Consider the following 17,406-nt stretch of genomic DNA (forward strand, 5'->3'; position numbering starts at 1 on the left):
TTTATTAAAACGACTATAAATGTTCTTCTCTTTCTCTCTCTCTCTCTCTCTCTCTCTCTGAAACACACACACACACACACACACACACACACACACACACACTATGACAATGATGTTAAGTAATGGAAGGTGTTTTAATCCTGTACTGGATAATTATTTTATGGTGAATATATATGTATATTTCAGAGTAAATGTGTGTGTACGTATCAATCCAGACACTTCAACTTAAATATTTATATAATTTTACTTCTCAATTTCATGTCAATAAAACCAAAGGTAGATTTAAAAAAAACAGAAAGATGGGTAGATCTAGGGAACATATCATACAATCACATGAGTAAATGAAATGTTGAGGAATTGGCAGAAAAGCTCCATGTATGCCGTAAAAGGGACTCTGTATACAATCTGGCATGTAGAAAATTCTCAATGAAAGTTCATTTTATGACAGAGTAAGTGGATGAATACACAAGGATACATGTGGGCCAGCGTTCTCATATGCATAACCATTTGCTTCCCACTTAAACTCTGTGGCAATCTCTTCCATTTGTATAATTTCCCAGGTGTCCGTGTAATAGTGAACAGTGAAATCACATACCCATGGAGAACGTATGATTCATAAGTGTATTTTCTTCATCTGACAAACTGACTGCTGTTTCTCACTGCAACGGATATCATTCCAGCCCCATTTAGAATTCATACGACGGTTTATTATAACACACTTTTCATCGTCACTGCTGGGCTCATCTTTGTGCCAGAATCTGAAAGAGAGTAAAGAACATCAGGGTGTTGCCTATGACGATGCTTGAAAAGAGGAAGCAAAAGGAAGCAAGCCTGAGGATGAGGTTGAAATTTTTTGAGATCAAATTCAAGTATTCTCCATCTCCATCATCCCTGTCACCCATATCTCACATTTCCCTGGATAACAGGGCCCACAGCACTCAAAGTTCTTTTAGCGTATTACTTAACCGTTCTCTCAGCACACATCATAGAGGCGATTTCTTCATCCCTAGGCCTTGGTACCAGGAGACCGTCACCCCATTGCACTTACTTAGATGTTGAAACGGTCTCTCATTACTCTCATGTTTTAATAAAGCTTTCCCATTATACAAAAGGACTATGTTAGAGACAGGAGAACTAGTTGAAAACTCTAGATAATCTGTTTATTTCTGTCATCAAGAACAAATAGTTAAAATTCTAAAGTCCTAGTTGCCTTTTCTTAAAATTCAGAGCAATAATCTCACTATTGTTGCAGGACATTTGCTCACATTGTGGTCTCAAGATTATAAACTAGAAAAACCCATTTCCATTGTAGTGTGTCTCAGTCTTTAATCCAAGGTTGTTCTGTTTATTAAAATCAAGTTGTGGTGTAGCTCAGTCCTAGCACACATCTTTCATCTAAGAGCTTTCTCTAATTGGGATTAAATAAATTCAACCATAGAGAGGTAGAGGAAGCAACCAGTTAACAGTGAATGAACATAAGAAAATACCATTGAGAGTAAGAGGAAGTCTGATCAATGGGTAAAGACATGTACAAAAAGTAAAGGAGAAATATGGAGTTTATAGGGTATTTACGACAGGATGGAAAAGGGGCTTTATTCTTCTCAGACTGAGTAGGAAGGTCTACTGGGTGCTTTATCTTCCTCTCTGAGATAGCATGATTTCATCTGAGCATCTGGCTCCTGAGTCTTCATTGGTAAAATCGAATATTTGGGATTTGTTTTAAAATACAACGCACTACATATTTTTCAAGTCATATATCAGAACAGAATATGACAACATACTAAGGTAGCAAGAGTTTTTAAATTACTACATCAATATAAAACACAACAACATCATATTGAGTGCTTTTGATATGTAAGAAGTAATCAGTAAAGATCTCGATGCCAATTTTTCTTATAAATATATAAATGAGGACAAGAGAGTTACATCAGATATTAAGACTGCTTGCTGCTTTTCCAAAAATCCCATATACAGTCACGAAATCCAGACACTTGTAGATGCCAAGAAATGCATGTTGACAGGAGCCTGATAAAGCTGTCTCCTGAGAGGGTCTGCTAGAGCTTGACAAATACAGAGGCAGATGCTTGAAGACAACCACTGAACTAAGAACAGGGTCCCTAATGGAGGAGATAAAGGACAGAAGGAGCTGAAGGGGTTTGCAACACCATATGAAAAACAACAATATCAACTAACCAGATGCCCCAGAGCTCCAAGGGACTAAACCACCAACCAAAAAGTACACATGAAGCGACCCATTGCTCTAGCCACATATGAAGCAGAGGATGGCCTTGTCAGGCATCAGTGGGAGGAATGATCATTGTCCTGCCAAGGCTGGGTGCCCCAGTGTAGTGGAATTCCAGGGTAGGGAGACAGGAAGGAGTGGTTGGGGGAGCAACCTCATAAAAGCAGGAGGAGGGGGAGATATGCGGGTGTTTCCGGAGGAGCAACCAAGAAGGGAATAACATTTGAAATGAAAATAAAGAAAATATCCAATAAAAAAAAGAAAACCAAAGAGTGCTTGCTGCTTTTCCAAAAAAAAAATTGAGGGTTCTATTCCAGAACTCACATTGTCCACATCCCACCACCTGTGCTACCCAGCTCCAGGAGATCAAACACCCTATTATATTCTCCACAGACACCCAAACACATATAGTAGACCCCCATAGAAATACAAATGTATATACATAAGTAAAAGTGAATTAAAGTATATTTTTAAGATATAAACTGAAAAACTGAAAAAACATAAAACATGTGTAGGTGTAAGGACCTTGATTTGATGCCTTGGCTTTTTATATTCTACATTCTTCAAACTAAATTTCCTCATCTCTACTGGGAGTACCAATAATGTGTGTCTCATAGGACTGCTGTGATGACTAAATGGGGGAGTAAAAATTACTCCAACTCTAGCAGTTGTATCAGGAGGGAGCTATTTTAGTTTCATAACCAATAGATGGAACTCCCCAAATTCTTCTCATGCTACAGGACCCAGGAATTCTCTACATAACTCTAGACTCACGTGGCACTCTCATTGTATGGTGTCTGAGAAACCCATTGCCATTGTCGATGACCTGAATCCCAGAGCCCTATAAAATAAGCAGCACGAGAGTTCAGGATCCCAGTGATGAAGTCCTAAGGGGAAACAAAGATACAGCTTTCAGCCTGGATTGAATGATTCATTTTCTGTTACAGAATTTCTTATAAGACCATTTAAAATTATTTCAATGATACAAAATTATAGGGTTCAATATGATGCACATATGCAAATACACAAATAATCAAATCCTTCTTCATCTATCTAGGTTCTTAAATACTTTTCAAATTTGATATTAATATCAATAAGTGTACATTGTAGAGGTAGACTTGATATTTTGACTGATTTTTATTGGTCATAGAGAGATGAGAATACAAAGAATCAAGGAATAAAAGAGACTCTCACCCCTCCCAAAAGTGCACCTCTTTGTGTATGTCTTCTCTCCTTCTTCAGGAGTATACACCCTGACAGTGCACTTCTCCCCCCATCCACCATTCCCAGCCCAAAAGAACACATCTCCTCCATATTATCAGGACACCATTAAAGTCATGATTCATATTTTCACAGTTCTGGAAGCAATCTCTGCCCATGGTCATAATGAATTCTCATCTCGGATTTACTTCCCTCCTTTCTTCACCAACACCATTCTTGACAGTTTTGTATGAGAGAATTTGATATGTCTAATCATTCTTCATGAATAACCTCAGATAATTCATTTTTAGTGGCTGGTTGTAGCCCTTCCAGTTTGGTAGTGTTTTCCTGTGCCCTTCTATGTAAGGCAGTTGATACTACAGGAGGCATTAGTGTGCAGAAATCACAAACTTGTTTTTAGGCAGAAATATTTCATCCTTCCCTTCATCCTCAAGTGCTGCATTTCTGATGCCATGGTCCCTTGGGGTTTAGTTCCACTGAAACAGGACCAAGATGTGGAAGGCAAAGGCTGAAGCCACCATTCCTCCCTATCTTCTGGAAAGCCTTCTGCCACAGCACCAACACCCAAGTCAACAAAACTCCCTCTTAGCAGAAATAGGCAGACAACATGCTGGGACCAGGTCCCAGTCTCTCCCAGCATGCACCTGTTCTTCCTTGCTATGGATCACTAGGAGATGAGCACCCATGCTGAAGCACTTCTTCTCACTCTCGTTCCAAGATGCTGCTGAGTCAGTTGAAGTATGTGTGGTAACCCAGTAACAGTGGGAACCAAATGGCTTCCAATCCTTTGGGCAACAGCTCCAGCTTTTTTCTTTGGGGGAAGAAGGAAATGCAAATACAATGCAATAAAGTAATCCTAAAAACTGCTTGTATGCAGAGAACACATGAAAGCTGGGACTCCTACCTGCTACTAGATGCAGCAGGAGTCCCTTACCCTCACTGCCAAGATACACAAGTCTATCTCTAATGACAGGACCCTTTGTCTAACTGAGGTGCTGTCAGGAAAAGCTAGAAAAACAAAGTACAAAGGACATCCAGTCTCTGAGTATTTAAGATTCTATAAATAAATGTAAAGTAGAATGTGAAAGGTAGGTAAAAATGTAGTAAAAATCTAATGTTTTTAAATACAAGTCTTTGTAACTATATGTTTTTTCCATTTAATAATTAAAAAATATTTGAGAGAATAATCTTTTTTAAATGTAGTGGTTATAGTAAAATGGAGTTGACAGAGAAATCAGTTAACTGGAAAAACAAAATCCAAATTGAATTAAATAACAAAGGAAAAACGGACATAAAGAAGGAAAGAATGAAAGAAAGTAAATCTTCTGAAAGACAGTAAGCAAGGGTGCAGGCACATCAAACAGCAGAGGTAAGACCACCACTTCTGCCCCCAGGGACCCGCGGAGAACACTCAGGATACACGAACCCAGGAACAGTATGGAAAAGAACCCTTCCTGTTCTGCCTGAAACTGGAGTTGACCCAGTTCCACAATTCTCTGTACCCAAATCTCACTGGGAGGAAGCCAGTCTCCAGGAGTGCTGAACACAGGTATACGAGAAACTCAAACCACTGTCAGAGACAGTAGGACAGGCTAACACTAGAGAAAGCCAGATGGTGAGAGGCAAGCACAGGAAAATAAGCAACAGAAACCAAGACTACTTGGCATCATCAGAGCCCAGTTCTTCCACCAAAGCAAATACTGGTTATCCCAACACACCAGAAAAGCAAGATTTGGATTTAAAATCACATCTCATGATGATGATAGAGGACTTTAAGAAGGACATAAATAATTCCCTTAAAGAAATACAGGACAACACAGGTAAAGTAGAAGCCCTTAAAGAGGAAACACAAAAATCCCTTAAGAATTACAGGAAAACATATTCAAACATGTGAAGGAATTAAGCAAAACCATCCAGGATCTAAAAATGGAAATAGAAACAATAAAGAAATTGCAGAGGGAGACAAACCTGGAGAGAGAAAACATAGGAAAGAGATCAAGAGTCATAGATGCAAGCATCAACAACAGAAATCAAGACATTCAATAGAGAATCTCAGGGGCAGAAGATACAACAGAAAACATTGACACAGGGGTCAAAGAAAATGTAAAATGCAAAAAGCTCCTAACCCAAAATATCCAGGAAATCCAGGACACAATGAGGAGTTCAAACATAAAGATAACAGATATAGAAGAGAGTGAAGACTCGAAACTTAAAAGACCAGTAAATATATTCAACAAAATTTAGAAGAAAACATCCCTAACCTAAAGAAAAAGATGCCCATAAACATACAAGAAACTTACAGAACTCCAAATAGATTGGACCAGAAAGGCATTCCTCCCATCACCAAATGCACAAGACAAAAATTTTTAAAAGCATTAAGGAAAATAGGTCAAGTAGCTATTAAACCAGACTTCTCACTAAAGGCTATGAAAGCGAGAAGAGCATGAGCAGGTGTCACACAAACCCTAAGAGAATAAAAATGCCAGACCAGGCTACTATATTAAAAAAAAACAACCCTAAATTAACATACATGGAGAAACCAAGATATCCCAAGACAAAACTAAATTTATACAATATCTTTCCACTAATAATGTATAATCCTACAAAGGATAATACATGGAAAACCCCAACACAAGGAGGGAAACTATACCCTAGAAAGAGCAAGAAAGTAATCTACTTGCAACAAAAACAAAAGAAGAGAGTCACACAAAAATAATTCCAACTCTAACAACAAAAATAACATAAAACAACAATCACTATTCCTTAATATTTCTTCACATCAATGGATGCAATTCCCCAATTTAAAAATGAAAAACATAGACTAACAGACTGGAATGCAGGATTTTCCTGCATGCAGGAAACACACCCCAGTGACAAACACAGACACTACCTCAGAGTAAAAGTCTGGAAAACAATTTTCCAAGCAAATGGTCTGAAGAAACAAGCAGGAGTAGCCATTCCAATATTGAATAAAAATCAACTTTCAAGCAAAATTTATCAAAAAAGGTGAAGAAGGACACTTCATATTAATCAAAGGAAAAATCCACCAAGATGAACACTCAGCCCTAAATATCTATGCTCCAAATGCAAGGGCACCTATATTCATAAAAGAAACCTTATTAAGTTCAAGGCACTCATTGCACATGACACAATAATAGTGGGAGATTTCAACACCCCACTCTCATCAATGGACAGATCATGAAAACAGAAACTAAACAGAGACATAGAGAAATTAATAGAAGTTTGGAACCAAATGGACTTAACAGATATTTATGGAACATTACATCCTAAAGCAAAAGAATATACCTTTTCCTCAGCACCTCATGGTACCTTATCCAGAATTGACCATATAATCAGCCACAAAATAGATAACAGATACAAGATTTAAATAAACCCATGTGGGAAGCCCTTGGTCCTGCCAAGACTGAACACCTAGTGAATTTGATTGTTGGGAGGAGGGTAGTATTGGGGGGAGGATGGGGAGGGGAAGCCCATATAGAATGGGAGGGAGAGGGTTTAGGGGGATGTTGGCCCGGAAACCGGGAAGGAGAATAACAATTGAAATGTAAATAAGAAATACTCAAGTTAATAAAGATTAAAAAAATAACCTCATAGGGGTTGGGGATTTAGCTCAGTGGTAGAGTGCTTGCCTAGGAAGCACAAGGCCCTGGGTTCGGTCCCCAGCTCCGAAAAAAAGAACCAAAACAAAACAAACAAACAAAAAAGTAGAATTCAGGAATTAAAAATAACCTCATGTGTCCTATAAGATCACCACTGACTGAGGCTAGCCTTCAATAGCAAACAAAAATGAATACCACATACACATGAAAGCTGAACAATGCTCTACTCAATGATAAATTGCTCAAGGAAGAAATAAAGAAAGAAATTAAGGATATTTTAAAATTTAATGAAAATGAAGAGACAACATACCAAAAATTATGGGACACAATGAAAGCAGTGATAAGAGGAAAACACATACCTCTGAGTGCCTCCAAAACCACACAGAGGAGAGCATTCCTTAGCAGCTTGATGGCACACCTAAAAGCTCTAGAACAGAAAGAAGCAAATATACCTAATAGGAGTAGAAGGCTTCAAAACTCAGAGCTGAAGTCAAATAAGTAGAAAAAGAACTATACAAAGAATCAAGAAAACCAGGAGCTGGTTCTTTGAGAAAATCAACAAGATAGATAAACACTTAGCCAGACTAACCAAAGGGCACAGAAAGAGTATCCAAATTAACAAAATCAGAAATGAAAATGGAGACATAACAACAGAATCTAAGGATATTCAGAAAATCATCAGATCCTACTACAAAAGCCTATATTCAACAAAACAGGAAAATCAGGATGAAATGAATAATTTCAAGACAGATACCAGGTATGAAAGTTAAATCAGGATCAGATAAACCATCTAAACTGTCCCATAACTCTTAAAGAAATAAAAGCAATTAATATAAGTCCCCCAACCAAAAAAAGCTCAAGAACCAATGGATTTAGTGCAGAATTCTATCAGACCTTCATAGAAAACCCCATACCAATACTGTCCAAATTATTGCACAAAAGAGAAAGAGAAGGAGCACTACCCAATTCCTTCTATGGATCCACAAGTACACTTATACCTAACCACAGAAAGACCCAACAAAGAAAGAGAACTACAGAACAATTTCCCTTATGACTATGAACACAAAGATACTCAACAAAATTCTCCCAAGCCAAATCCAAGAATACATCAAAATGATCATCCAGTATGGTCAAGTAGGGTTCATTCCAGGGATGCAGGGATGGTTCATTATATGGAAATCCATCAGCATAATTCACTATGTAAACAAACTCAAAGAAAAAACTACATAATCATCTCATTGGATGCTGAGAAAGCATTTGACAAAATTCAACACCCCTTCATGATAAAACTACTAGAAAGAACAGGAATTCAAGGCCTGTACCAAAGCATAGAAAAAGCAATATACAGAAAACCAGTAGTTAACATCAAACTAAATGGAGAGAAACATTAAACAGTCCCACTAAAATCAGGGACTAGACAAGGATGCCTACTCTCTCCCTATTTATTCAATATAGTACTCGAAGTCCTAGCCAGAATAATCAGACAACAAAAGGTCAACTGGATGCAAATGGGAAAGGAAGAAGTCAAAATATCACTATTTGCAGATGGCATGATAGTATACTTAAGGGACCACAAATGTTCCACCAGAGAATACTATGCCTGGTAAACAGCTTCAGCAAAGTGGCTGGGTATAAAATTAACTCAAATAAACCAGTAGCCTTCCTCTACTCAAAAGATAAACAGGCTGTGAAAGAAATGAGGGAAATGACATCTTTCACAATAGTCAAAAATAACACAAAATTCCTCGGTTTGACTCTAACCAAGCAAGTGAAAGATCTGTATGACAAGAACTTCTAGTCTCCGAAGAAAGAAATTGAAGATCTCAGATGGAAAGATCTCCCAGGCTTAATAATTGGCAAGATTGATATAGTAAAAATGGCCATATTGCCAAAAGTAATATACAGATTCAATGCAATAGCCATCAAAATTCCAACTCAACTCTTCATAGAATTAGAAAGAGCAATTTCCAAATTCATTTGAAATAACAAAAAACCCAAGATAGCAAAAACTATCCTCAACAATAAAAGGACTTCCAGGGGAATCACTATCCCTGAACTCAAGCAGTATTACAGAGCAATAGTGATAAAAACTGCATGGTATTGGTACAGAGACAGACAGATAGACCGGTGGAATAGAATGGAAGACCCAGAAATAAACCCACACACCTATGGTCACTTGATTTTTGACAAAGGAGCCAAAACCATCCAATGGAAAAAGATAGCATTTTCAGCAAATGGTGCTGGTTCAACTGGAGGTCAACATGTAGAAGAATGCAGATCGATCCATGCTTATCACCCTGTACAAAGCTTAAGTCCAAGTGGATCAAGGACCTCCACATCAAACCAGATACCTCAAACTAATAGAAGAAAAAGTGGTGAAGCATCTCGAACACATGGGCACTGGAGAAAATTTCCTGAACAAAACACCAATGGCTTATGCTTTAAGATCAAGAATTGACAAATGGGACCTCATAAAACTGCAAAGCTTCTGTAAGGCAAAGGACACTGTCATTAGGACGAAACAGCAACCAACAGGTTGGGAAAACATCTTTAACAATACAACATCTGATAGAGGGCGAATATCCAATATATACAAAGACCTCAAGAAGTTAGACTCCAGAGAACCAAATAACTCTATTTTAAAAAGTGCTACAGAGTTGAACAAAGAATTCTCAGCTGAGGAATATCGAATGACTGAGAAGTATCTAAAGAAATGTTCAACACCCTTAGTCATCAGGCAAATGCAAATCAAAACAACCCTGAGACTATACATCATACCAGTCAGAATGGCTAGAACAAAAACTCAGGTGACAACAGATGCTGCCAAGGATGTGGAGAAACAGGAATACTCCTCAATTGTTGGTGGGATTGCAAGCTGGCACAATGCTGGAGATCAATCTGGAGGTTCCTCAGTAAATTGGACATTCCATTACCTGAGGATCCAGCTATAACCCTCCTCGGCATATACCCAAATGATGCTCCAACATACAACAAAGACACATGCTCCACTATGTTCATAGCAGCCTTATTTATAATAGCCAGAAGCTGGAAAGAACCCAGATGAGCTTCAACAGAGGAATGGATACAGAAACTATTGAACATCTACACAATGGAGCTATCACAATGACTTCATGAAATTCACAGGCAAATGGATGGAACTAGGTAATATCATCCTAAGTGAGGTAACACAATCACAAAAAAAAAAAAACCATGGTATGCACTCACTGATAAATGGATATTAGCCCAAGAGCTCTAATTACCCAAGATACAATCCACAGGCCATGAAGCTCAAGAAAAAGAACAATCAAAGAGCGGATGACTCAGTCCTCCTTAAAAGGAGGAACAAAAATACTCTTAGGAGGAGATATGGAGACAAAATTTGGATCAGAGACTGAAGGAATGCCCACTCAGAGCCTGCCCAACCTAGGGATCCAGCCCATATATATACAGCCACCAAAACTAGATAATATTGCTGGTGCTAAGAAGTGCATGCTGACAGGAGCCTCATATTGCTTCTCCTGAGAGGCTCAGCCATAACATGACAAATACAGAGGTGAATGCTGGCAGCAAACCATCAAACTGAGAATGGGGTCCCCATTGGAGGAATTAGAGAAAGGACTGAAGGAGCTGAAGGGTCTTCCAACCCCATAAGAACAACAGTACCAACCAACCAGAACTCCCAGGGGCTAAACTACTACCCAAAGACTACAAATGGACAGACTCATGGCTCCAGTTGCATACGTAGCAGAGGATGGCCTTGTTGGGTACCATTGGGAGAAGAAGCTTTTGGTCCTGCCAAGACTGGAATCTCCAGTGGAGGGGAATGTAAGGGTCGGGAGGTGGGAAGGTGCGTGGTTGGGGAGGGAGAACACCCTTATAGAAGAAGGTAAGGGGGATGGGATGGGGGCTTATGTCCAGGAAACTAGGAAAGGGGATAACATTTGAAATGTCTAAAAATATTGGGAAAAAAAGGAAAAACAAATATAGTACGTACTATACACTTCTAAGTGGATATTATCTGTTAATTGAAAGATAATCTTACTACAATCCACAAACCCAAAAGACTAAATATCAAGGGGGACCATATGAATCTCCTTGTAAATGGCAAATATAATAGATCTTATGGATAGACTGAGGGGCGGGTGCAGATTGGAACAGAAAAAATCAAGTTGGGGGTGGGAATGAGTACAGGGAGAGATGATTGTGGGATTTGGGGAAGCTATGTGGAAACCTAATACAGTGGAGACTCCCTGTAATATATAAGGGTAACCCTAATAAAGACTCTTAGTAATGGGTGATGTAGATCCTGAGCTGACTATCTTCTGTAACCAGGCTCCCAACCACAAGATAGGGACCTCAACCCAGCCACAAAATCTTTGACCTAAAATTTGTCCTGCCTACAAGATGTTGTGAGGCAATAGTGACACAGAACTTGTAGGAGTAGCCAACCAATGGCTGGTCTTACTTGATGTCTAAGCCACAAGAAGGAAGCCATGTCCAACACTTCCTGGATGACCAAGAACTAAAGACTGAATAACCCAGACACCTAGGATAGAAGCAAACACAACTGGAAAAAAAGTCAATTAAATGATTCCTAATGATTTTCTGCTATACTCATAGATCTTTGCCTAGCCCAACTATCATCAGAAAGCTGATGATAGTTTCATCCATCAACTGCTGAAAACAGATGCAAAGGCCCACAGCCATACAAAAACAGAGCTTGGAGAATGTAGAAGAAGAAAGTGAAGAAGGATTGTAGGCTCCAGAAAGGTCAAGGATTCCAGAAGAACATGGCCCATAGAATAAATTAAGTACAGGGCTTACAGAGACTGAATCAGCAGTCACAGAACTTGCAAGACTTTCACTAGTTTCTCTACAGGCATGTTATGTTTATCTATCTTGGTGTTCTTGTGGGACTCCTAACAGTAGAGTGGAGTTGTCTCTGACACTTGGCCTGTTCTTGTTACCATTTTCCTCCCCCTGGATTACTTTGTTCAGCCTTGATAGGAGGTTTGGTGCCTAGTCTTATTGTACCTTGTTATACCAGGTTCTATGGATGAAGGCCCTGGAAGGCCTCTTCTTTTTTTGGAGGGAAAGAGAGCAGAGGTGGATCTGTGGGAGAACTGGAGGTAGGAGGGTTTGATTAGGAAGAGTGTATGGAGGGATACAAGCCATTGCAGTGTAATGTAGGAGATAAGAATCAATAAGAAAGGAAGAATGGGAGGGAGGGGTCAGAGGGAAGGAACAATGGAGGAAGAGAGAAAGGGAGACATATGAAACTATTACACTCTACAGGAGCAATCAAATGCTTAGGTACATTATTACTTCTTACCTTCCATGAGCGAAACATTTTTTATGCAGTTCAATTCTTCGTGAGTTATACCTTTTATAGCTTTTTTTTCTTCAAGAAATTGAGAGTACTTCTGAAAATAAACTGTAAGAAAACAGAACCAAAACCATTCATTTGCATGATAGAAGTATGCCTTTCTATTTTCTACTTATGGTACATAAGTAGATCTATGACATCCAGATTACTAAGTAGACAGAGCCTGCCTATGGTTCCCGTCACACTACAATCAATGGAATCCTCAGCCTCCTATTTTGAAACCATGGATACTTTCAGAACTCACAGAAGCACAAGTGATTTAAAAGGCAGGATGGGTTGGGGGTTGGGGATTTAGCTCAGTGGTAGAGCGCTTGCCTAGCAAGCGCAAGGCCCTGGGTTCAGTCCTCAGCTCCAAAAAAAAAAAAAAAAAGGGGGGGCAGGATGGATCGATTATCATGACTATAAAGGGAGTGAACCATACCCTTGAATGGTGAATGTAAAATGAAAATGCTAATTCTTCAAGGAAATGAAACAGAGATAGATATGCATATTTAAGGCTATAAAGAACCTTCACATTGGGAGGAAAAGAAGATAAGTAATTCTGAGTAGTTATAGCTTATTTTAGAATGTGAAATAAGGAGAGAGAAAAAATGTGTCTACAGAGCATTGCTTTCTTCCCTAAACTCTGTTCTTTTTGACAGACTTACTCCTCCATGCACCACACTCTTGCTCACTCGGAATAAAACCAACTAGCCTCTGGGAGAGCCCTCTACAACTGAATTTCTCCACTATCCTGCCTGTGTCTTTGTCTTCATTATGCCATCACTTTTGCTTCCTCCATTTCTCCAACACCGGTTTTGAAGTGGGTCATCAGTGATATACCTAGGCACTCATTAGCCATCTTGTATTGTACTTGAAACTAGTTTTCTTCCCTCTTAGGTCTTGAGACATTGCTCTGTCCTGATTTTGCCTCACCTTTTGGACATCACTTCTTATTGTCTTTTATAATCCCTTCTCCCTCCATCCACCCTTCAAAATGTAACACTTCCTATGGCCCTGCCATTAAGCTGCTTTCACATACAAATTCTTCCCAAGAGATATCATTGCTATGATCTTGTGTAGTGCCTATTCGAAAGAGCTTTTGGCTCAATAAACAATAACATATTAGGTTCAACTCAATATGCCTAAAACTCAAATCAACATTTACCAACTTAAACCTATGATTTATATATTTTCTGGCTCATTGAATAACTTCATGGTTGCTGAGTTTTTGTCATAAGAATATTAAAGTTACATGTTTTCTTCTTGGACCCTTTAATCCCTAGATCTCAATATTCATCAAACATCTATTTCCTTGGTCCTATACTCTTTACATCTCAAAGCTGCCTCCTCTCCTGTTCTCCAGGCACTTATCTCATTATCAGGTTACAAATTATCCCTCTCATTTTTTTCTTTAGCCTAATTATTCTATTTTCAGATTCCTGCAGAAACAATGCCTATAACCTATATATGCCTATACCAATTCCTTACTTGAAGAGTACAGTGGTTCTCCCTGGTATTGATGTTTGCAAAACCATGACCACAATTTTTAACTTCTGTATCCACACATCGCTGCAATGTAATTTTGCAACTGTCCCAGCTTAAATATATATGTATTTCTTCTGCACTAGCTGGCCAAGAGGATTGCAAAACGAGCTCTGATCTACTCTCCAGCTAATTTCGAGAGCCTGACTCACCCTCAATCCTGGAAATCTCCAAGCTGCCATATAAAAAAGGCATGCCCAGACCCACATAAGGACTCATATAAAGGTGATCCATACTGTTAGTCATTCCAGCTGGCCACCTCTTCCTCAGAGGCTGAGTTGCCTGAACTGGTAACTGACAATATATACATGCATAAGTTCAGCTAGGGCCAGAGTAGCTGCTCAGCGGAAATCAGCCAAAATTGCCAAACCATGGAAGCATAAGATAAATAAGATAAATAATAAATAAATAAGTGTTTTAGCTCACTACGTTTATACTGATAACTACGTTTATACTGATATATTAAGTGGAAAACAATACTTGATTAAAGAACACTGTTTAGGAGAAAACTCTTTTTCATAACACATGCCCTGCATCCTGCTTGTGTCAACCTAAGGAAATATCACTTCTTCACTTAGCACTGTGTGTCTCAACCACTCATGCTTCAGTTTCATCCTTCTGTGACATTCTTAGCACCCACAGATCTAGGTGTCACTTATTCTAGGAGAGCTATCACAGCACAACAATTCCTAAACAACAGTGCAGACACTAGTTCATTTTTATCTGATACAGTCTTTTTGCAAGGCCCAAGCTAGATCCAAACTTGCTGTCCTACTATCTAACATCCTGAATAGCTGGGATAATAGGAGTGTGCCACTGTATTTAGCTAATACTGATTCACTGACTTGCCTCTAAATTTCTTGAGAAGGGAGTCTGTATTCGCCCTGGACTTGGTCTGACACATCGACCGACATACATTAATGCATGATATTACATTCTGAGTGATCAAATAAATGAGTAAAACATCCTAAATATACTACTTTTCACGGATTCTTAAGTTTTTTCATAAATGCTCAAATCTTTGATGAACAGAATTCCACACATTTACTCAGGCTGCTTTTAGATTTCTCATAATACTAGATAGGACAGAAGTAGCTAGGAATTAGTTAAAGAACTCTTCTTGGATAATTTCTTTCCAACTCTTTCTTGTCCACAAGCTTACACTAGATGAAGAAGCCCTATGCACATACAGCTTGACCTCTTGATGCCAATGAGAAAATGTAGAGTTGACCTCCCAGTCTAATAAAGACAATAGTCCACAGAGTTCACTTCACAACCCCACACAGACACTCATAAATGTGATTCAATTTCTTTCCTGAGAATGGATTTCATTTTCCCCTAACACAATAGTTAAACTCAAGGACAAATGAAAAGTCACAATGGAATCCTTTGAATTTATTTTTCCCAAAGAATGTTTCTTCATATTTCCATTAAATGCCAGCTGCTACAGTGGAACCTTTCTTCATCTAAGACAGACATGACCCATTGATTCATCTGGAATACTTACTGATGAAAGCAACTAAGAATGTGATTGCTAGCAGCAGGAGAAGTACCATAAGGGATGTAAAAGGCACCAAAAGGGAACCAGGCTTACTTAGATGACGGGTAGGTTTCTCTCTGGGAGCTAGAAGGAGAAGCACATTCATTTCATGAGAAATAAGTTACATCCTTGTTTCTTCTTTTACACCCTCCTCTTCATTTTCCTCCATGACACATAAGTACTAATAGCAGGAACATTTAAAATAATAAAAAAATAAAGCACAAACTTACACTGTTGAAATAACTGATATTAATATTCTGAGATCTGAAAAAATACTTTGAATATATGTGTGTGTATCCATACATATGTACATATTTATACATATATTTATATGTGAATGTATATTATAAAAATACTTATTCATATATTTTCAGGGAGTTTTTGTTTTGTTTCTTTTGTTTGAGTTTTTATTTTGGTTTGTTTGTTTGTTTGTTTGTTTGTTTGTTTTTGGTGATGTGAGGTGTAATGAGCTAAGATCTCACTGTGTAGTCCTGGGTGGTCTGCAGCTCATTATGTAGAATAGAACGGGCTCAAATCCCCAGTGATCCTCCTGCCTCTGCTTTCTGAGTGCTGGAATTAGACCAAACCTGGCCTTTTCATCAAGTGCTAAAGAATGTATATATAATATTTTTCTCACATGACAACACAACATAAACACTGCCACCTGGCCTACAGCTTTTCTTTGCGTCAGTATTGTAAATATATTTTCATGTCACTGAATTTTCATGGTGTTCTTTACTGTGGTTGCAATACTGTATATTTAAAATCACTTCCAGACAGTCCAAATATTAAAGACAAATGTACAATAAAAGATAAATATTTCTGATCATAGTCCCCCTCTTTAGCATGAGGTCAGTTGACTAGCTACCATCAAATGGCTAGAAACTTTCCTGGATGAAGGTACAATTTAATGGCAGAGCAACTGCCTATCCAGTGAGAGGTTTTGCTCTCATATATAGTATAAAAGAAAAAAGTTCCTTCAGGAAAAAAGCTCCAAACAATGAAAGAGTTTTCCTGAAGTTACAAAATACTGTCAAACATAGAGGGAAGAGCTCACATTAAAAAATGATTTAATTTTCAGAAAAATATTTCATTTATATTCATTTATATAGAGCAGGAAATACAGCAGAATTCAAGATAAAGTTTCTGTAAATAACAAGAGAAAAAGTCATGTCAAGAAAGCTTTTCCTTCCCACTGTACAACTCTACAGCTCTTCAAGTCAATCTGCAAACGGTTTAAACATCTGAGACGCCAGTAAAATTCCAGATGGGATCACTCAAAGTCACAAATACCACCTAACTTTGTGAATGACCATTCCCTTATACGCCCATCTTTGTTAAGTACAGAAATGGGATTTTGTTTTGTTTTACCTGCAGGAGATCCTGAGTAGGTGACCGAGGAGTTGGATTCATTCTTGATCCTCACTTCTGCATAAGTGATTTCTGAAGCCATATCAAGAAAAGAATTTCCTCCGTCAAAAACAGCACCTTGTTCCCCCTCTAAGGTTCTGTGTTATACGAGAACCAATCACAGTGATAAGTTGTCATATCACACATTTATGTGAAAGAAGAGGCATGTCTCATGAGGCTAAACCATATAAGAACAAGAAGCCACACACAGGTTCACTCAGGTCACACAAGGGACCTCACACACAACCTCTTAATACAGGAAAATAAAAATTGTAGCCCTCAAATGCACTCAGCAAGATATGCAAGGGCTACAAAGTAGGAACTCAAAGGGGGAAGGAAAGAAATAGGAAGGAGGGGAAAAGCGGAACCATGCTATTAGAAAACTGTGTCTTAAGACTCTACAATAAACATAAATTTGGTGTTTTCTAGCAAACTAGAAAAGATGAGCAAACACTTAAGGCAC

The 17,406-nt window shown here is 38.5% G+C and overlaps 1 protein-coding gene across 2 annotated transcripts; it reads right to left on the reverse strand.

Moving 5' to 3' along the window:
- Positions 1-310: 310 nt before the first annotated feature.
- Positions 311-17,012, reverse strand: LOC116907139 (C-type lectin domain family 4 member A). 2 transcript variants are annotated; one of them, XM_032910109.1, is made up of 8 exons: positions 16,905-16,986; positions 15,501-15,617; positions 12,416-12,517; positions 10,761-10,769; positions 4,406-4,450; positions 4,108-4,283; positions 3,017-3,129; positions 614-758 (listed from the first exon to the last, which is right to left on the reverse strand). In XM_032910109.1, the coding sequence occupies exons 1-8, from the start codon at positions 16,984-16,986 to the stop codon at positions 614-616; spliced, it is 789 nt and encodes a 262-aa protein (XP_032766000.1). The 2 variants fall into 2 exon arrangements, with proteins under 2 accessions (XP_032766001.1, XP_032766000.1); XM_032910110.1 differs by lacking the exons at positions 4,406-4,450; positions 10,761-10,769 and having other exon boundaries at positions 311-758; positions 4,108-4,274; positions 16,905-17,012.
- Between the last annotated feature and the right edge of the window lie 394 nt (positions 17,013-17,406).

The sequence above is a fragment of the Rattus rattus genome, chromosome 8 (assembly GCF_011064425.1).
Source record: "Rattus rattus isolate New Zealand chromosome 8, Rrattus_CSIRO_v1, whole genome shotgun sequence".
Lineage (NCBI taxonomy): Eukaryota > Metazoa > Chordata > Mammalia > Rodentia > Muridae > Rattus > Rattus rattus.

What these genes read in the sequence shown, in the direction of transcription:
- LOC116907139 (XM_032910109.1), bottom strand. Translation starts at nt 16,986, where the DNA reads ATGGCTTCAGAAATCACTTATGCAGAAGTGAGGATCAAGAATGAATCC. An exon ending in CTACTCAGGATCTCCTGCAG is followed by an intron (nt 15,618 to 16,904) that starts GTAAAACAAAAC and finishes TTCTCCTTCTAG; the next exon opens with CTCCCAGAGAGAAACCTACC. An exon ending in TCCATAGCAAGGAAGAACAG is followed by an intron (nt 3,130 to 4,107) that starts GTGCATGCTGGG and finishes GTTTCCCCTTAG; the next exon opens with GACTTCATCACTGGGATCCT.